At 54.2% G+C, this 19893-nt stretch overlaps 2 protein-coding genes across 9 annotated transcripts in view; both read right to left on the bottom strand.

Moving 5' to 3' along the window:
- Positions 1–46: 46 nt before the first annotated feature.
- Positions 47–5492, bottom strand: GAS2L1 (growth arrest specific 2 like 1). Of its 3 annotated transcripts, none has more exons than XM_036823661.1 (6): positions 5350–5492; positions 3747–4419; positions 2332–2439; positions 2150–2246; positions 1895–2066; positions 47–1364 (listed from the first exon to the last, which is right to left on the bottom strand). In XM_036823661.1, the coding sequence occupies exons 2-6, from the start codon at positions 4398–4400 to the stop codon at positions 350–352; spliced, it is 2046 nt and encodes a 681-aa protein (XP_036679556.1). In that variant the 5' UTR covers positions 4401–4419; positions 5350–5492; the 3' UTR covers positions 47–349. The 3 variants fall into 3 exon arrangements, with proteins under 3 accessions (XP_036679556.1, XP_036679555.1, XP_036679558.1); XM_036823660.1 differs by having other exon boundaries at positions 4972–5477; XM_036823663.1 differs by lacking the exon at positions 2332–2439 and having other exon boundaries at positions 4972–5477.
- Positions 5493–11843: 6351 nt separating this feature from the next.
- The window catches only part of EWSR1 (EWS RNA binding protein 1), a 28611-nt gene continuing 20561 nt past the window's right edge, over positions 11844–19893 (bottom strand). For 5 of the 6 annotated variants that reach the window (XM_036874245.1, XM_036874244.1, XM_036874248.1 and 2 more), the window contains 8 exons: positions 19827–19859; positions 19385–19503; positions 15296–15425; positions 14340–14462; positions 13722–13884; positions 13201–13298; positions 12427–12679; positions 12029–12242 (listed from right to left, as the gene is read on the bottom strand). In XM_036874245.1, coding sequence (XP_036730140.1) covers positions 12203–12242; positions 12427–12679; positions 13201–13298; positions 13722–13884; positions 14340–14462; positions 15296–15425; positions 19385–19503; positions 19827–19859 — 959 coding nt within the window. In that variant the 3' untranslated portion in view covers positions 12029–12202. Of the gene's footprint in view, positions 12243–12426; positions 12680–13200; positions 13299–13721; positions 13885–14339; positions 14463–15295; positions 15426–19384; positions 19504–19826; positions 19860–19893 lie in introns of all 6 variants that reach the window. The other variant, XM_036874246.1, reaches the window with a different exon arrangement.

Consider the following 19893-nt stretch of genomic DNA (forward strand, 5'->3'; position numbering starts at 1 on the left):
GGGTGTGATGGCCCCAAGGCTGAGTCCCCAAGAAGCAGACACAAGCAGCTGGAACAAAACTTTACTGTCAGGCTCTGCAGGGCCACAGGACCTCAGGAAGGGTCCTTATTGGGCTGGCCCAGCCCCCTCTAAGGCATTCAATAATATTAGTAATTAAATAGCAATGCTCATCCCCCAACCGGAATGTACAACAGAGGTCCCATTGTGCCATGTGGTCCCAAGGGGTCTGGTCCCATGAGGTCTGGTCCCCAAGAGGCGGGGGGTGGGGGGGGCTCCCTGATGCAGAGGGGTTAAGGCCACAAAGGAAAAGGAGAAGGAATGGGGGACTGGGGGCAGCTGGGCTGGTCCATCACATCCAGGAATCCGGCTCAACCCTTGGGCTGACTGAGTGCAGGGCATGCCAGGCCCTGGTCTCCGTGGGTCCAGATGGGCGGCGGGGGCCCCTCGGTGTGGGGATGCGTGAGGGTTTTCGGTCTGGCTGTGTGTCCATCCGGCCTCGTGCCCAGGTCCTCAGGGGCTCTGGGCCGGCCATGGGGCTCCCAGGTGCATCTGGTGGGCCCCCTACACCGGGGCAGGGGTTGCCTTCATCGGAAGAGCTGGACAGAGCTGGGCCTCGGGGCCCGGGCAGCCCATTGGGCATCCTGCCAGAGTCTGCGGGTTGGCCACACTTGCCACCCAGGACGCTGAGGGACGAAGAGGAGGAGCTGGAGGAACAGTAGGCTGAGTCAGGAGCTGGAGGGTCTGGGGCCCGAACCAGGTCAGGGGCTGGTCCAGTGGGGGTCCCGCCAGCAGCAACCTCAAGGGCTCGGGCATTGGCCAGGAACTCCTCTTCCAGGCGCCGGAATAGTTGCTGCTCCTGCTTTGGGTCAAGCTGCAGGGGGGTGCGGAAGACACTGGCTGGGGTGGTGCTCAACTCTGGACTGGAGATGGGGACCCGGGGAGGCCGGGGGCCTGCGGGGCTGTGGGCACGGGGAGTCTGGGGGCTGCTCCTGCCCCGTGGCATCCACGAGTGCTGCCCATCTTGGTCCCGACGCACCAGCAGCACAGCCTGCTCTTCACGGCTCTGGCTCCGGGCCCGCCGGGCAGGGCTGGGGCCCAACAGCTTGCCTCCCCTACCTCCTGGGGCCCCACGCGGCCGCCCCCGATCCAGCCGGTCTCGGGACTGGCTGCGCGCGGCGGGGGGGCGTCTCGGGGAGGCCGGAGTGCCTGTGGTCACCCGCCGGCTGGGCCGTTCCCGTCGGGGGCCAGTGCCTGAGTCTTCACTGCGGGCACCAAGGGGGCCGCTCTGGGCTGAGGAGGCTGAGGAATCGCTGTCCCCGGAGTAGCGGCGGGAGCGGGGATGGGGGGGCAGCTGGTCCCGGACCCTGGGGCAGGGGAGCAAGAGAGAGAGCTGGGGCAACGCGGAGGGGACTGGCGTGCAGAAAGGGCAGGGAGAGTAAGGAACCAGCAGCCGCGTGGTTGGGGGGGGTGGGGAAGGCACCTGTGGTGTGGTGACGGGGGTGCCAAGGGTGTCTGTTGCCCTGGGGACTTCCAGGGAGAAGTGAGAGGCTCTGCCACAGCTTCCTGCAGCCAGGGCCACCCCCGCCGCCCCAAGGCAGCAGAAGAAGTAAGGCCCTAAGCTGCCCCTCCCCGGGCCTCCGGTTTCCTGGGCAGGCCAGCGGGAAGCAGGGTTGGACTGGCCGCCACCCAGCCCCCAAGGCCCGCCCAGCTGTGTTGTTCGTTTGGTTGGGTTGCCATGGAGACGGGAAGCCAGGCCCGCCGCCCCGCCCCCGCCCCCCCCCCTCCCCGAACTTTTCCCAGGGTGTGAGTCACTGGAGCACAGTCATCCAGGCCAGAGCGGGCGCCCCCACCCCCACCCCCTGGACCCCTCACCCCGTGTCCTCCTGCTTCTCACCTGAGCGGGGTCTCGGGCCCCTCCTTCGAGCTGCGTAAGCTAATGGGTGTCACCTCCGGGCGGGAGCCCCTGCGCTCACCCCCGGGGGCTGGGCTACCAGCTCGGGGGCTGCGGGTGGGCGACACCCGCTGCGGGGAGAAGGTGCGGGCCCTCGTCTGGGGTGGGCGGTGGGCTGCAGGGAGAGAGGACGGGCGGCGCATGAGAGGTGGGGCCACAGAGGTGCCTGCCCCCCCCACCCCCGCCGTGGGCACTGACCCGTGGAGGAGCAGCGGCAGGGGTCGTGCTTGTCCAGGTAGTGCTCCAGCGTGTCCCAGCCACCGCCCACGCGCACCATCACGTGGCTTCTCAGCACCTGTGGGAGCCCGGCGTGGGCAGGTCACGGCCTGTCCCCCCCACCTCCCAGGCTGCCACCTGCTCGGGTAGCCCCTGGCTCTCACCCGCACAAAGATGAGCAGACTGGAGTCTCCCACGCGGTATTTTCCCTCCGAGACTTTGATCATGGGAAACTGGTCTGGGCAGGTGCAGCGCCCCAAGATCTCTCTCACCTGAGGCCAGAGAGAGGCTGGAGGTCAGTGGTCAGGTCACTCCTCCCCGGGCCCGATGTCAGCAACTCCAGGGTCAGAAGGAAGTAAGTCCTTCTGGAAGCTCTCCTTCCCCTTTGGCTACCAGGGGTCAGGGAGCTGACTAGGAAAAGATGGAGGGACTGTGGTTGGGCCAGGGCCTGGGACCCCAACAAGGCACATCCTGGAAGTCCCTGAGCCCTGGGGGAGTCCTCACTCCCCCTCGCCCACTTCACAGACATGAATTTGAGACCCACAGAGAGGCCAGGTTTGGGGAGGAGGCAGGAGTGCCACAGACATGTGGGGCACACGCATACACCAACGTGCACACCAGGCCACCCGCCCAGCTAGCACACATCTGCCCACATGCTCCCCCAGGCCGGGAGCTGCCAGGCTGGCTGTGTGGGTGGCCCGCCCGCCTCCTTGCCCACAGCGGAGCTGCTGAGAAAATGAGCAGGTGGAGCCTCTGGTGACCCTGGCCCAGGATGGGGTGGGGTGGCAGCCTCTGCCCACAGCCATCCTGCTACCCGCCTCCAGGACGGGCACATCATGTCCTAACCTCCTGATAAGAAGGAAACTCTTGGCCCGGCTGTGGGGGTGTTAGGGACACCTAGGTCCCGGGAAGAGGAGGAGGGAGCGGGGGTCATGGTCTGGCACCTCCTATGCTCAGGGTAGAACTAATCCTGCAGCTCCTGAAAGGACTTCAGCTCCCAGTAGCAGCAGCTACTCCAGGCTGGGTTTCCCAGATAAGTGACATGTGCAGGGCCCTGGGGAGGAGAAGGGACCTGCAGAGCCCCTGGGAGCTTCCCTAGGCACTCACTGAGCACCTACTGTGTGCCAAGCGCCTTGCCCAGGACCGAACAACACAGGCACCCATTCAACCTCGAGCTCAGTGATAGTGTGAATACAAATGTCTAGCAGCTAAGCGCAGGGAGGGCATACAGGAGGGGCTCAAATCACGCGGCCCCCAGGATGAAGGAACACCTAGCACTTATCTGGTGCATGGTTACCACAGAAAGGAAGCAGGGAGATCGTGCAATGGAGCCCGAGTTTTCTCCCAGGCCGTTCTGGGCCCTGTGACCTCACCCAGCACCTCTCCCTCTCTGGGCCTGCTCAACTCCTTGGGGCCAGGTATCCACTTGGTGCTCAACATAAGCACTCTTTCCATGGGGCAGGCTGTCCTGCAGATACGAGGATAGGCCCCCGGAGGTTGCAGGCACCACCCTGCTGTCTGGTCCCTGGGTAAAGGGAGAGTAAGCCAGGCCGCCGGGCATGCGCACTCGGGGACTCACCAGCTCGTCAAGGTTGCGCAGGTCGCTGGGTGTCATGCGGGGCCCGCGGGCGGGAGCCCCCGGGGTGGTGGCGATCTCGGCAGCAGCAGCAGCGGCGGTGGCAGCGTCCTCCCCGGCACTGGGGGCGTTGGGGGCCGGGGGCGCGGCGCGCAGCTCCCGCTCAATCTCCTGTTCGAACTGCACAAGGCGAGGGGCCAGCAGGCCGAGGCGGGCCCCGCGCCGCGCCACCTCCAGCAGGCACAGCACCACGCTTTTCTCGTTCTTTCGCAGCACCAAGTCCTCGGTCTCGAACATGAGCACTTCGGGCACACCCAGCTCTGCGCGGCACCAGCCGATGAAGGTGGCCACATTGTCTCGGGCCATGAAGGAGCCGGGTGCCACGCTGTGTGCCTGGAAGGCCACCCCACGGGCTGGGTGGGCGGCGGCCATCGCGCGGGCGGCCTCGGTGACGGCATTGGCATGCTGGCACAGGGTGGTGCCCGTGGCCAGCCCCGTCAGGAAGCCATCGCCACCGCTGGGCAGACCCAGGCCGTACAAGGCGTTGAGCCACTCGGCCAGGTCCTCCTTCATGGCCTCCACATAGGCCTCACTTGAGCGGAACGGCCGCACGCTCTTGGCTGCCGAGCCCGCGATGCCCACCACGGGGTCTGCCATGCCCAGGCCAGCCGAGTCACTGTGGGCAGGGACACGGGTCAGGATGGCTGTGAGGACCCAGCAGGTGCTCAGTACAGGCTATGCCGCTGACCACCTGCACCCGCCTGTCGTTTCAGACCAAATGCCTGGGTTTGAGCCCTGGCTGTGAGAAACTCTTCGCCTTAGTTTTCCCGTCTGCAAAATGGATACAATAATAGTACCTTCCTCATAGGAACTAATGGGATGATTTTTATAAATGACTTAGTGTCCATAAGTGTTTGCTGCTTGGTTCTTTGGGGGAGGGGGGACTGAAGGACTTGGCCGAGTCTTCCCGCCCAGGCAGGGAGGCACCCATCCTTACTGCCCCTGTGATAGGTGAAGAGATGAGCCCTAGAGAGATGTAGCCCACGGCCCTGGACTCACAGTAGGAACCCCGGTCCCGACCTCAGAGAGGGGTTAGGTCGACTGCTCAGGGCTGGTGGCGATCCCACTTCCTCCGGAAAGATCCCAGGTCCTCCCTCAGCCCCCCTTCCGTAAGGACTGTGTCATTCTAACGACAGAACAGCAGCAGTAGTAAAGTAATCGCAATGACCTTGGCCACGTCTGAGCGTGCAGTGATATTATCTCCATTTTACAGATGAGGAAACTGAGGCGCAGAGCTCGCTTAAGGTCACAGAGCAGTGGGTGGCGGAGCCGGGCCGACCTGCCCTCGTTGCTGATCCGGCAACCGGCTGGCTCGGGCCAGGCCCCGCCTCCTCCAAGGAGCCTCTCTAGCGCCCCAGGCTGGTGCCTGTGAGCCGGGACTCAGAAGGGCCTTCGCCAGTCCTGGCTGTCCTCTGGGCTTCGGCCCAGAGAGGGTGCGGGGCTGCCCAAGGTCACACAGCCCTGGGGAACAGAGGCCCGCGGCTGCCGCCGCCAGGTCCCCTTCAGTGTGAGCCGGGCAGTGGGTGCTGGGGGTCCCCGCGCTCACCTGGCTCATCCCGCGGCCTCGGGGAGCATCGCCCCGGCAGGGCCGGAGCCGGGCCGGGCCACCGCAGGGAGGCGCCGCCCGAGCTACAGCAGATCCCTGTCCCACCACCGCGTCCTCCTTGCCTGCAGTCTCCGCCCCGCCTCTCTGGAATTCGGATCCGGCCCGGAGGGGGTGGGCGGGGCCGCGCTCTCTTAAAGGGGACGCGCTGTTCCGGGCCTGGGGAGGGGCTGGAGTCTCCATATGCGGGGCGGGCCAGGGACTCGGCCCAGCCCTGAGCGGAGGCGGGACCACTGCCCCCAGGCGACCCTTCCAGCCCAGAAGTCCCATCCCCAGCCAGGCTAGTCCTCACGGTCCCCTCCACCCTCCTTGGTCTCCTGGGGAGGAGTTTGGGTGTTTCTAGTTGCTCTGCCTCCCCAGATAGTGGCCTCCCCGGGTGAGCACAAACGGGCAGTTCCCAAGACGAACTCAGGAAGCGATAGGGGCCTGGGGATACAAGTCACCTCCTGCCGGAGTGGACCTCCTTAGGTCAGATAAATGAGGCCGTCCAGCCTTGGGTGGCGGGCTTCCTATCAGCAACGCTGGCCTGGGGGAGGGGGAGGATGGCTTCGTTTTACCCCCACTCAACCACTGGCTCCTTATCGAATGCTCTTTGTTAACCCTCAGGTTAGGGGAATCCGTTTCTCAGATGAGGACACTGAGGCTGGGGGTGGGTAGGTGGGTGGCTGAGGCCCACGTTTCTGACGCTGCGGCCCATACCCTGCAGTGGGGACAGGCCAGTCCTGGACCACCTCTGGCTATCGGGGTGGGGCATGGAATGAACGGCAGAGGCTAGGCGGCAGCCTGGCTCCGGAGAGTTAAGACCCGCTGGTTTCTTTTCAAACTGCAGAGGAGGGACCTGGCTGGGACCAGCGGGAAATCCTGCCCCTGCTGCGGCTGGGCGGGGACACCAGGCCGGGCTGGGCAGCAGCCTCACTGGCCAGGCGGGGCTGCTTTGGGGAAGCACCACCACCAACAGCCGATGCTCAGAGCTTTAATAAAGCTCCTACTGTGTGCCAGGCCAGCTGTGTACCCTTGACCTGAAGGAACCAATGAGTCACCTCTATGAGGGACACTCATGCCCAAACTTGGGCTGAGTCAGGAGAGTAGCTGGTGGCGCCGGGATTTGAACAATGACTATTATGGGAATACCCTCATTCAAGGATCGGGGCATTTGTTACCTACTATGTGCCTGACCTCCTGGTGGCAGGCTGCTCACATGCATCATCTCACTGAGTCCTCATGACCTTTCAAAAGGTGGGCTCTTACCCCAATACCCAGGTCGTGCAGGTCCCACTCTACCCTCTCCACAGCCCCCTCCATCCACTGCAGAGTGAGGAAGGCCCATGCCTAGAAGTAGTAACTAACGGCTGACATTGACATGGAGCCTACTGGGTGCTGTGTCTTTTGGCACTGCAAACCAAGAGCAAAAAGCAGAGAACAAAACAGAGCCAGCTCCCAGGCTCACAGTCCAGAGGTGGCTCCTGGGCTGCAACAGGGACAAGGCACTGGGGAGAAGAGAGCGGGGAGCAGGAGTGGGGGTGGGATGGGCCTGCAATTTTTAAAAAAATTTATTTATTTAGTATTTATTTTTGGCTGCATTGGGTCTTCGTTGCTGCGCGCGGGGGCTACTCTTCATTGTGGTGCGTGGGCTTCTCATTGCGGTGGCTTCTCTTGTTGCAGAGCATGGGCTCTAGGTGCGCAAGCTTCAATAGTTGTGGCATGTGGGCTCAGTAGTTGTGGCTCACAGGCTCTAGAGTGCAGGCTCAGTAGTTATGGCGCACGGGCTTAGTTGCTCCATGGCATGTGGGATCTTCTGGGACCAGGGATTGAACCTGTGTCCCCTGCATTGGCAGGCGGATTCTTAACCACCGTGCCACCAGGAAAGTCCCAGTTTGTTTTTTTTTAAATATTTATTTATTTATTTGGCTGCGCCAGGTCTTAGTTGCGGCAAGAGGGATCTTTGTTGCAGCAAGAGGGATCTTTGTTGCAGCAAGAGGGATCTTTGTTGCAGCAAGAGGGATCTTTGTTGCAGCATGTGGGATCTTTAGTTGCGGCATGTGGGATCTAGTTCCCTGACCAGGGATTGAACCCGGGCCCCCTGCATTGGGAGAACGGAGTCTTAGCCACTGGACCACCAAGGAAGTCCCGGGCCTGTAATTTTTGATCAGTGAACAGTAAAGGTGAGGGAGGGAGCTGTGTGGATATCTGGAAGGGAAGTGTTTCAGGCTCAGGGAATAGCCAGGGCAAAGGTCAAGGTGGGTGTGTGCCTGGTGTGTTCAAGAAAGAGGGAGGTGGCCTGTGAGGCTGGGTGGAGGCAGATGGAGGTGGGGCTGAGGGGGCCACGCCTCTTTTGAGGGACCTGGGAGCCATGGAGGGAATTAGAGCAGGGGAGGGGTGTGACCTGAGTTAGGTCATAACAGGTTCCCTGTGGTAGTGTGGTGGGCAGGGCAGGGGCCCTGGAGGAAACCAGGTGGTGCCAATGTTGAGAGGAGTTGGATTCTGGCTGTATTTTGAGGGGAAAGCAGATAGAATGTGCTGGTGAATTGGGTGTGAAGGTGAGGACAGAGTCCCAGGTTTGGGGCCACTGATACCTGGGGAGGACAGGATTGCTGCAGATGGGGCAGGGGAAGATCAGGGTATGGAAACTAAGTAATTAAATTCTCAAAACAGTGCTTTTATGTGTTCTCCTTTTACAATTTTGGGAAACTGAGGCCCAGAGAGGGAAAGGGATGTGTGTGGTCAGCAGCTGTGCAGGAATTTGACCCCTGCTCATATCTACCTCGTGTCACTGCAGGGTCCGGGACACAAGAGAGGTCAGACTGAACCTAGGCCCTGCTGTTGGTCATTGGGTGAGACAGTTAAGCTCCCTGAGTCAGTTGCACTGTCTGTAAAATGGGACAACAGTAGTCACACCACAGAGTTGTGAAAATGTTATTACTCAGCCGAGTGCAGCCAGGGCATACATCCACTGCTCCTCTGAGGAGGAGGAGCTGAGGGGGGATTGTTCCTCTCTATCTCCAGTCCCCTGAGCTGTGGCCTGCCATCACAGAGGCCCACTGCAGACCAGAGACTCCAATATTCTGACTCTAGGACACATGGCAGGTGTGGTGCCCACTGGTGTGGCCAGACCCACGGCCCAGGCCATGGAGGGCCTTGGCTTTGACCCCCTCTATCGTAAGGCGTCCTCTCCTCTTCCTGGCAGGAGCAAGGGAGGCATAGACACCGCTGGTGGGACGAGAGGTTTGGGCTATGGTTGTCTTGAGCCCATCCCCACAGACCCCACAGGCCACCTTCGAGTACAGAATGCTGTGGCTCCAGTGCAGGCTCAGGCTGGCCCTTGGGCAACGGGCACATGGCTGGATTTCCAGCCTCGGTTGCTGGGTGCTAGGGCGCAGCCTGCTGGCCTTGGTTGCAGCCGGAGGTTGGACAATGGGCTTGCGGGCAGGCCCCAGCCCTGGCACTGAGCAGCTCAGGTCCTGGCTGGTTCCATCTGATGCCCTCCAGGCTAGACTGACCTGTGAGCATGGCCCAGGATGAGTTGGTGACCCAGGGGGGCTTCAGGATGCTTTGTCCAGATGTGGGTCCAACCATGACGACTGCTCCTGCCCCGGCTGTGGGGTGAGTGACCCCAAGCTCCCCTGCGCTGCCTCCTGTGCCCCGGAGGAGAAGCAGGGCCAGAAAGCCTGGAAGGCCCACTTTCCCACCAGCCTCCATCTCCCTGTGCTCACGCTCACCCTGCGCCCGGCAGCTGTTAGGAGTGGGGCAGGATGGGGCGGCTCCAGGGCCTGTGGTTGGGCCTAGGGGCGTGGGGTCTGGCCCTGTCACTGCACTGTCCTCGGCCCCAATTTCCTCCCTTCGAGGTGAGCCACTCCCTGTGAGCCTTTGTCCACGCGTAGGGGCAGAGATCGGTCTCCCACTGACCCCTGAACCTTGGCCTGGGTCTGCGGGGTGTGGTCTTGTGGGACCGCGAGGGTGTGCCGGAAATTTTTATTCTAAGTGTGACTGACCAGGAGCTCTTGAGAATTGGGAGCGGCGTGAGGAACCCGGTTTCCACTCCCCACCCCATCCCCAGGCTTCAGCCAGCTCTGCGCAGCCCTTTGAGACAGGGCTTGGAACCCACGCTGCCTGAGGGCATCTGAGGTCAGTGCAGTCCAGACGTTTCTTTTGGCTGAGAGGACCTGGCCTGCCTGACGTAAGTACCTCCCCTGGGCCAAGGCGCCAGGGACGCGAGGCTGCTCCTGCGGGGGGCCTCAAGCTCTGGGCAGGAGTTAGGCAACGCCTGTCACACTTGGTGGCTGTCCCTGCAGCAGCTGCTGGGAGGGCTGCTCGTGGTCCCCTAGCTTGTGCTGCAGGCCGGGGAGGGGGTGGACCGGGCACCCAGCCCTTTAGAAATAGGATGCCTGTGGGTGGCAGGTCAGGAGGGGGAGAGCGCAGGCTCTGAGGAGCCCCCTCGGGCCTGAAGGCAAGTCTCATCTCCTCACCTGAGCCTCGGGGTGCTCACTCCTGCCTCAGGGGCTGATGAGCACTTGGCACGATGCAGGAGCCCGGTGACGGAGACCGGTGATGTCGTGGGTGCGTTCGGGCCTCAGGAGTGTGAACTCTGGCTCTGACACCTGCCAAGACTGAGGTGGGAGCGTCCTTGGCCCCTTGCGAGAACAGCACTGGCCTGTGTGGTGGGACTGCGGGGAGGAAGGCAGAGAGGGCAGCTCGGGTCACGGGGCCCTGAGGGAGGCCAGATCTCATGGGTCATGGCCAGCGTGGCAGGAGCCTCCGGAGGGTTTCGAGAATGGTGAGGTCGGTCAGCCTCTGGGGGGTAAGGGCTAGAGGGGTGGAGGGAAGCTGGGAGCCCTGTGAGAGGGCCGTGGGAGGCATGGGTGTTTCTGGTGCTGCGTCTTGGAGAGCCTGATGGTTTGCTTTGGGGTCTGAGAGAACAGGAGTTAATGAGGAACTCCAAGGTTCAGGATGAGGGGACAAACTCTTCCACTTGCTGAGAATGGGGTGGAGGGAGGTGCGGGGCAGGATCCAGCCCTTTCAGCCCATCAGATCCCGGGAAGAGCTGGCACTTGGGAGAAGGGTGGGCGGTCAGCCAAGCAGTGAGGGGTCAGAGGAGCCCTATCACAGCCTGGGAGCTTCTGTATTTAGAGGTCAGGCAGAGAAGGAGGGCAGCAGAGGCTGGGAAGGCACCACCAGTGATTTGGTGACATGGAGGTCGCTACTGTCTCAGCAGAGGCAAGACTGGTTGGAAGTGGTTTCTAGGAAGGGAGAGGAGGTGGATGCCGAGGAAACAGTAAAATGGCTTGGTGGCTGGATGGGGATTAATGAGGGGTAAGGGAAGGTTTTCCAAAGGTGCAAGCGCAATGTGTGTTCATTTGGGAAATGGGCTGGTAATGCAGAAAAAGAAACAGGAAACCACAGAGTTGTAATGTAAAGTACGTCCAGGTGGGCTGGGGAGAGAGCAGAAGACCCGGGGTGAGTGGTCAGACCTTGGGGCCAGCAGGGTGCTGTGAGCAGTGTACCCGCTTCCCCAGGCCCTGCTCCCACTGGGCAGGGGATGGAAGGGAAAATTCACTCCAAACCCTTGCCCCTTCCCCTGGCTGAAGGTGACAATCTCTCCTTGAGCCTTAGGACACTAGCTATCTTTGACTGGGTGGATGTGTTAAGGCCGAAGTTAGTTTCTTGAGCATCTGCCTGGGGACACATTTATGGATTAAGTTACAATTGCTTACCTGGAAAATGGCTTTTCCCAGATGGACGTGTTAAGAGCCTTGGATCTTTGAATGACTGAAACCTACTGGCCTGCTTTGGATACTTATGCGGCTCCAAGAAGAAACCAGACTGACCACAAGGCAAACAGGTGATGGGTCTGGGGCTCTTCACATCTCCTCCCCGACAACAGAAATGTGCTCTGACCCCGCACAAGGCAACGAAGGCAATCTTAACCAAGGCCTCCATTTTAGTCTTAGGCTGTTTACCTAATTTTCAAACTCTAACCCCATAACATCAAGGAAGCACAATAACCAACCACTACCACTTGAGTAGGAAATATAAAAACGGTTCCCCTCCTTAGCTGTCACTAAGGCAGACCTGCATCCTGAAGTGTGTGGAGCCTCAGAGGCCCACCAACTCCACCACTGCTGGGAGGGGCGTTCACAGAGGGCCCTGTGACCCAAAGCTCCCTCAGAGGGCTCCCAGCCACGGATCCCCAACACAGTGCCCCCCACTGCAAATCCGACAGACCTGGGCTATGACGTCCCCTTGAGACACGGCTCAGGGTCAAAGTGACACTCGAACCCCCTTTCCTTGCCAGCAGCACCGTGACCAACACCGCACTGTCACATCTTGACCGTTCAGATTTCCTCACACATGACGCTTGAATGAGCTGTGATCTGGGGGGTTGGGGGCATGCTCCAAGTAGATGTGCAGTGGCTGCAGAACAGAGGCCGAGAAGGATGATGGTTTATAAACATTTGGAATTTTATTTAAAAAAAAAACATCACAACCATGAACATTGTTACAGAGAGGCCCTCTTGGTTCTCCACAATGATAACTGAGCATGCTCACAAGGGATTCCCATTGTTTGTTTAGTCTTAGTTAGTTAAACAACCATCTTTAAAAGAAGGAAAAAAAAAACTCGGCACACTACCATTTAACTTGTTTTAATGTTTCTTCACAAATGGTGAAAAATACTAAAGTACAGACAGGAATAATCATAATGTTGTGGCCAACATTATAAATATGGAATTATAAATTTAAAACATTTTCTGGTTTAAAAAATAAATCTGGTAGTCAATGCAGCTCTGCGGGGTCTCTGCGTCTAGTAGGGCCGGTCTCTGCGTTCCTGACGGTGCTCGCCTCTGCAGGGCAAAAAGGAAAAAGGGGCAATGTGTTAAAATGGGGAGAGGAAAGGAAGCCCTTCCACAGCCCTGAGCTGAGCTTCCTGCCTCATTCGCACAGAGTGGGTGAGACCTGCTCCAAAGATGGGAATGGCCTGCTGCCCAATGGGCCCTGTGCTCCACAGCTGATTCTACCACCACATACTTATCCATTTTTCCAGGTCCTCCACGCCCGCCTCTTCTTCCTCCCATCTGTTCCATCAAAGGTCCAGGGGGTCCCCCAGGGCCACCTCGTCTTCCTCCACCAAAGCCACCGCGGTCCATGCCCCGGGTGCCACGGAAGCCACCTCTGTCTCCACCACGGCCACCTCTGAACATTCCACCAGGACCACCTCGATCCATGAGGCCACCTCTTCCTCCCCGCATGCCACCAGGGCCACCTCTGCCACGGTCACCGCCTAAAGGTAAGGGAAAGTACAGGAGAGGCCAGCTAAGTGCTAAGACAGAGAGAATGGGTGAATGCAGAGGTCCCCTCAGGATCTGCTGTCTTCCCCCAGAGCAGAAACGGATACTTACTCACCCGAACACCTGGGTCACAATTTAGAACTGATGATGGAACTACAGGTGACCCTTGAACAACAGGTTTGAGGTGCATGGGTCCACTTATACATCGATTTTTTTCCCACTAAATATAAACTACAGTACTACATGATCTGAGGTTGGTAGAATCTGAGGATGTGGAACCACAGATACGGAGGGAGGGCCGACTAAAGTTTTAAGTGGATTTTTTTTGACTGCACAGAGGCCCGGCGCCCCAACCCCCGCATTGTTCAAGGGTCAACCGTGTAACTTAAAGAGCCACAGTGTCCAGGGCTGCACTTGCTGAAATCACCAACCTGGTCTGGGCAGCTGAATTTTGTTTACCAAGCCCACCAAGTTAACACAAGAGGTTTAGTGCCAAGAAGCTGAGGGTACCTACCCGGGGGTGGGAAAGGTGGTGGGAGGAAGCCTTCAGGCTTTGGGGCCTTACACTGGTTGCACTCTGTTCTCCACGCAAAGTTCTGGTTTCCACACCCCCTGCATAAAGTTACATCACAACAGTATCACTTATTGAACAAGTGAAGGCACCACCTGAGCAGAAACCACCATAATCACTGAATCCCGGGGTCCAACACCACTAAGAGGATCAGTCCACAGAAAACGGCTTTTGAGCCGTAGCCTCAGGCAGCAACACACCATAGCACCAGAGTTTGATCCAGCAAAGTGTCTGTACAACCATGTGGGCCTGAGTCGAATGGACTGTGACCTTCTCCCGAAGGCTCCAAAACAGCCGGTAAAGGACCGACTAGGCCACCCCCGCCACCCCCAGCAGAGCCATCAGGGTCATCATTATGCTCCTCCGGATGAAAAGAATCCAGCAGGCCTCTCCAGAATGGGAATGGGGCAAGATGTAGGGAGACTGCACTAGTAGGCTATCAGTGTGCCCAGAGAAGTACATACGGATTGGGGCACTGCCAGTCTCCAGCTCGGTGCTGGACGTTTCCTCCTCCAGACGGGTTCCCTCGGGAACCGCGGGGCCCTCTTGGTGGGAAGCCTCCTCTGTCTCCTCCACGGCCTCCCATGCGACCCATGGGTCCTCCAGGACCTCCTGGGCCTCCTGGACCTGCAATAAGAAAGCATAAACCACCTCTTTGCAGCACCAGATGTGCTACAGGCATACGTCTCATGAAGGGACTCAGAGATCACAGCTGTCGCTGCCCCGTCACCTGGCCCATACTTTCCCACAGACCCGAGGGCTAGTCACTGTCGTCACTGCAGTTAGCTCCACAACAACTTGAGGAGGGCAGATGAAGAGAACAGCCCGGGGCTAAACCCCAGGCAGCGTGGTTCCCTGGGGATTCCAGCCTCCCTAACCAATCAACCCATCCTCTTCTTTTTCTTTTACTCCCACCAACTTTTACCGTCAGCATCCAATAGTCTAGTATCAATTCTACACACCTTTTCAGTATTGCTAGTGGGCTTGCCTTCACTCTAGAAACCAAGTTTCTCAAAGACAAGTGTACTAAAAAACTTCCAAAGCAACACAGAAACAGCTCAGAGACAGTATCCAGTAAATACCTCCTCGGAGCGGCGGCGGCATCCCTCTGCCCTCACGGGGGGGCATTCCTCCCCGCATGCTGTTCATTGGAGGCTTCTTCCGAGCAAGAGAAACTTTAAGTTTGCTCCCTTGAAAATCCTTCCCTGAAACAAGATTAACAGAACGCCAATTACTCCCAACCTCCAACTCTTAGTCCCCTTGAGGGACTAGGCAAGGTTAGATGACTCCTTTTTCACCAACCCCACCCTATTATCAAACCAACCATTCCTGCTTCATCAAGTGTGCCCACCCATGATGTTCCCTAAGATTTTTACAGGTAAGGCCAGAAAAGCCTTTAAAAGAAACAAACAGAAAAACAAAAAATAGGGTGAGAAGCAAGGACAAGTAGAGCAGGAAGTGGCCAATAGAGGAGAGGCAGAACTTTCTGACACTTTAAAGTTGGTTTTGTGTGAAGTGAAATTCCAGGATCAATGTCAAAGCCACATATATATGTAAATGCAAATGTATACGGCTGAGATGTCTGTGGGACTTTCTGCACCTCTGACATCTGTGCTTAGAGAAGAATGACAACTTTAGCATGAGGCTTTGAACAACGACTGAAAGTAAGGGATCTCTTAACCCATGGTCAGTGCCCGGGCCCTCACGTGGCTGAGGGGAGTGCGACAAGCACTTCCCAGCAGCCATCCAGTGCTCCTCCAGGAGAAGAAAGAGGGTCTTCTTGCTCCTTTGGCTCTTGAGGTCCTCCTTCCTGCCATGCCCTATAGCCACACAGAGGGAGAACCTATCTGTCCCTGGTCCCTAGAACCACTTTAAGAGAACAACATTCTAACAGCCAGAATTAAATACATCAGAGCAAGACCCTTTCTTAACCCACAAGCTGACACAGGCAACACTTGCTACCAAACCCTCTGTGTGCCCCAGAGGAGGCAGAGCTAAGAAGGCTAGGAGCACACCCTTGTTGACCTAGGGTTCCTACCATCAAACCACTCGACAGCAGTTTTGGCAGTTGGCGGGTCTTCATAGGATACAGTGGCATCGCCTTTGGGCTTTCCTGTTTCCTTGTCCAAATAGATATGGATCATGGGTTGTCCAGTCCTCTTGTTTATCTAGGCATAAAATAGCATAATTAAGCTGTGACCAGAATATACTAGTTTTCAGGGGAAAAAATCCATGTGAAATTTTTTTCCCCATCCAAGTTCTTTAAACTGTCAAAAGCAGTAAATTTTCCAGACACACATTCAGAAGGATGTTGTTATAGTTTATCTCTGAGTGGTGGAATTATGGGTAACTTATTTCCTAAATAGCTACCAAAACTCTGTACTTAGAAGACTTTTCCTCTTAGATGTGTTTCATCATAAAACCAAAATAGGTTTTATCATAAAACCAAAATAGGTTTTATCATAAAACCAAAGTTCCAAATTGTGTAAATGAACAGTACAGGTCCCACTCCTTCCCCAGCCACCTTTTCCTGTGTCCCTGCACCTGCCCCAGCACCCTGTGATCACACTAACAGGCACCCAGTGAGCAGCCACCTCTTAGGACTCAGTCAGGCTTTGATGCCATCATATAAGACACACATCACATAAAGTAAAAATTACCCTGAAAATCATTAAGTACAACATACAGGGCTGTGAGTGTGCTAAAAGGAGTCTTGATTATCTCAAGTTCAACACAGCCAGTTTTTCCTCCAGAGACAGAACAGGTGACTAGTTTTTCAGCTCAACACCAGATGCAAGTGGCTTGAATTCAAGAGCCACACTGCACAAGAATATGGCTTTACGTGTTTTTTGCATATGATCAAACTGTTATCTGCATTTATAAATAAATTATATATATATATATATATATATATGCTGACACCTATGTTTCACATAAACACTGAAAGGAAATGTGGCGAAATAGTGGTATGAATGATGGGGTATGTCAGTTTAAAATCTGTAATTTTACAAAACTTTGATAGTAAACACTGCTTTCTTAACTACAAATAAACCCCACATACCCAAATAAACAACATATAAATCACAAGTAGAGAGAAATCTCCTTATATGATTTAAGATTTACCAAAATCGCTGAATCAGAAAAATGCCATTCAAAATAGACCATTAACCAGAAAATAAATCTAAAAATAAAATAAAGATCTGCAAAACTTTTAAGGAGATTGGCTTTACCAAAGACCTAATAAATGGAGAAATACAATGTTAATGGGGAGTGGGGGGCGGGGAACTACTCAGTACTATAAAAATATCAATTCTCCTCAAATTCTTATAGATTCAGTGACTTGCCCGCAGTGGTTAAGAATCCGCCTGCCAATGCAGGGAACACGGGTTCGATCCCTGCTCCAGGAAGATCCCACATGCCATGGAGCAACTAACCCCGTGTGCCACAACTACTGAGCCCTCACGTGCAGCAATGAAGACCCGATGCAGCCAAAATAAATAAAATTCTTACAGGTTCAGTAAACATCCAATAGATTTTTGTGGTTTTTTTTGCCGCTCTGCACAGCATTTGGGATCTTAGTTCCCTGACTAGGGATCAAATGAGTGCCCCCTGCAGTGGAAGTGTGGAGTCCTAACCACTGGACGGCTAGGGAATTCCCCCAATTGGGGTTTTTTAAGGAACTTCATGAACTGGTTCTAAAACGTATGTGTATATATAGAAGAGCAAGGAGTAAACAACAAAACATTTCTGAAGAAAAAGAATAAAATGGAAGAATTTGCCTTACTAGGTATCAATATTGAGCACAGAGTAATTAGCAGTGCTACTAGCATAGGATCACGCAAATTAACCAAGTATACAAAACAGCCAAGAAACAGCTCCAGGTAGAGGTGTACTTTCTATGTGAAAGCATTATATACCACCAGGGAGAAGATGGCTCTTTCAAAAGATGTTGCAGAATAAAAGGTCTTGCAACTGGAAAAAAATACACAAACCAGTAAGGTAATGACCTCTAAGTTCAACTACAGTAAAATTAAGAACTTCTACTCATCAAAAAAAAAATGAATAAGTGGGCCACAGGGAATTCCCTGGCGGTCCAGTGGTTAGGACTCTGCCCTTTCACTGCTGAGGGCACAGGTTCAATCCCTGGTCGGGGAACTAGGATCCCGCAAGCTGTGTGGCACGGCCAAAAAAAAGAAAAAAGTGAGCCACAAGCTGGGAGACCTGTATTTGCAACAAAGACAAGAATCAGCATTCAGACAATAAAGAACCACTAATAAATCAACAAAGGACAAACAACCCAATGAAAAATGCGTACAAAACACAAACAGGTTATTTCAAACAAGATAGCGTGCCATTATAACATTATTAATGATCAGGGAAAAGCAAATTAAATTACATTTCCATTTTCCATTTTCTTTCTACCGGATTAGTGAAAGTTAAAAAAAAAGGTGATTCCCAGTGAGGGTGTGGCAGGTGTGCAGTCAGAGTGCCAGTGGGAGTCTAAGCTGGTCAGCCAGACAGTTATTTTGAGGTTAAACACTGTACACATCGTAAGAACCAGCAGTTCTACACCTGGGCATAGTGGGTTCTCATTATCCGTGGATTCAGATTTGCAAATCTGACTACTCATCAGTATTTTGCCTACCAAAATCAATACTTGTGGCACTTTTTGTGGTTACTTGCAGACATGCACAGAGCGTGAAACACATGTTGCCAGATGCACATGTTCCCAGCTGAGAAGGAACAAGATGACGCTCTCCCCTCTCGTTCTAGCTCTCTCTAGAAATGACCAGAGGACAGAGACCGGGAGGATGGGGCAGTGTTCTGTAAGAAGTTCTGGCTCTGGGACTAAATGGATGAATATGAATACCAACTTGGGCAAGTCTCATTTCTGAATCTTTTTTTCTTTGTAAAATAAAGTGAGTAGGATCTATCAGGATGAATTTTTTTAGAATTTATGATTATAATATATGTGAGATGTGTATGTGTATATTTGTACATACTTCCCCCAGGGACAGTGGCTCAGCATTCACTAATTCAGTGTTTATAGTGATTTTATAGAACTTAACTACCATGAATAACAAGAATCAACTATATACACAATAGAGAAACTAGCACACCAGGAGATAGGTACAAGGACATTCAATGGAGCATGGCTTATAAACTAAAAAGTTAGAAGCAGCCTGTTAAGAGAATTTACGAATAACTTGTGATATATTTATGAATGAAATACAAGATGCCCAGACTTTTGAAATTTTGACCTAGGGACCCCCCCACACTTCTCAAAATCCCAGTTTCTCTTAGTTTTCCTCATCTAATTAATAACCCCACCACCATTACAGCAGCTCAGACCAAACCGTTCTAGCCACACTAGCTTCTTTGAGTTTGCCAGGCAAGCTCCTGCCTCACTATTCCCTCCACTATTCTGAAATTATTTCCCTGCTCCTAGTGGCTCTGTTCCTCATTTTATCCCTGTTCTATCTTGCTGTATTTGTTTTCCTCCCTAACAATCACGATCACTGAACATAGCACAACTATATTCCTTTTTACAGTATGTTCCCCACTATATGTAAACTCCAAGGGTTCTTATCTGTTTGTTCCCAGTATACTGCCTTACAGTAGTGTTTAATAAATACTCTTCAAAATTATGTAAAACAAAATATTACTGAGGACACATCTATAAAGTAAAGAAAGGGAATGATAAATTTCAGGATGGGAGTTGAGAGAAGGGGTAAAACTGGGAAGGGAAGACATATACCAGGTACTTCAAAGGTACTCATAAAGCCGTACTTCCTATGCTGGGATATGGATACGTAAGTGTTCATTATTTTTAAAACTATGTCACATTCTATATTTCACAATAAGTAATGTTCATGTTAAGTAGTCTTACAATTAACATGATAATTATAAAAATGACCCTGAGTTATCAAGTATGCTTAATCATGTTTAGCTTTTCTTTTCTATAAAAAATTTTTGTTTTTTGCTTTTTGTATTTTAAGGAGCAAACCACAATATGGACAGTCCAGAAGGAAAAGTCAAGCAACTTCAGAAACTCTCAAGTCAATTCTCTTTAAAATGCTCTGTGGTTGAAAGATCTGCCAAATCACATGGTCACGCTTTTACTTACCTTGACAACTCCACACTGCTTAAAGAAGTCTGCCAGATCATCTAGAGTCACATTGTCACTTAATCCTTGCACATAAATTGCACTGTTGTCACAGTCTTCATCTGGATCTACAGGTGGGCCTTCCAGAGAGAAGTAGACAAAGGGAGTTACTGTCATGTATCCGTAAGGGCTTATTAACCAATGGTCACTACTGCCCACTGGTATTCATCACAAAGCTAAGAGAACTACCAACCTTACTAATAAGAATGACATGGAACTCTTGGTTTACTTTATTTTTGTTTAAGGTGGTTATGAGTAGTCACTCATGATAAAGGAAGCCCCAAACTGCTCTTGACAGCAAGAGTATCCCATTGATTTACCAGGCTGTTGAACCCCAACACGCACTTGCTTCTGTGCTATTCATTTATAAAGCACAATATAAAAATCAGGAATTCAGAATTACCTAAATCAAGATCTGGTCCTTCGTCCATGGGTCCTGCCAACCAGGAAAGATCATATAAAATACTGTT

Source organism: Balaenoptera musculus, chromosome 14 (genome assembly GCF_009873245.2).
Source record: "Balaenoptera musculus isolate JJ_BM4_2016_0621 chromosome 14, mBalMus1.pri.v3, whole genome shotgun sequence".
In the NCBI taxonomy this organism is placed as follows: Eukaryota; Metazoa; Chordata; class Mammalia; order Artiodactyla; family Balaenopteridae; genus Balaenoptera; species Balaenoptera musculus.

What these genes read in the sequence shown, in the direction of transcription:
- GAS2L1 (XM_036823660.1), bottom strand. Translation starts at nt 5,009, where the DNA reads ATGGAGATAATATCACTGCACGCTCAGACGTGGCCAAG. An exon ending in CACGCTCAGACGTGGCCAAG is followed by an intron (nt 4,420 to 4,971) that starts GTCATTGCGATT and finishes CCCTGCCCACAG; the next exon opens with TGACTCGGCTGGCCTGGGCA. An exon ending in GTCTGCTCATCTTTGTGCGG is followed by an intron (nt 2,247 to 2,331) that starts GTGAGAGCCAGG and finishes GGGCTCCCACAG; the next exon opens with GTGCTGAGAAGCCACGTGAT.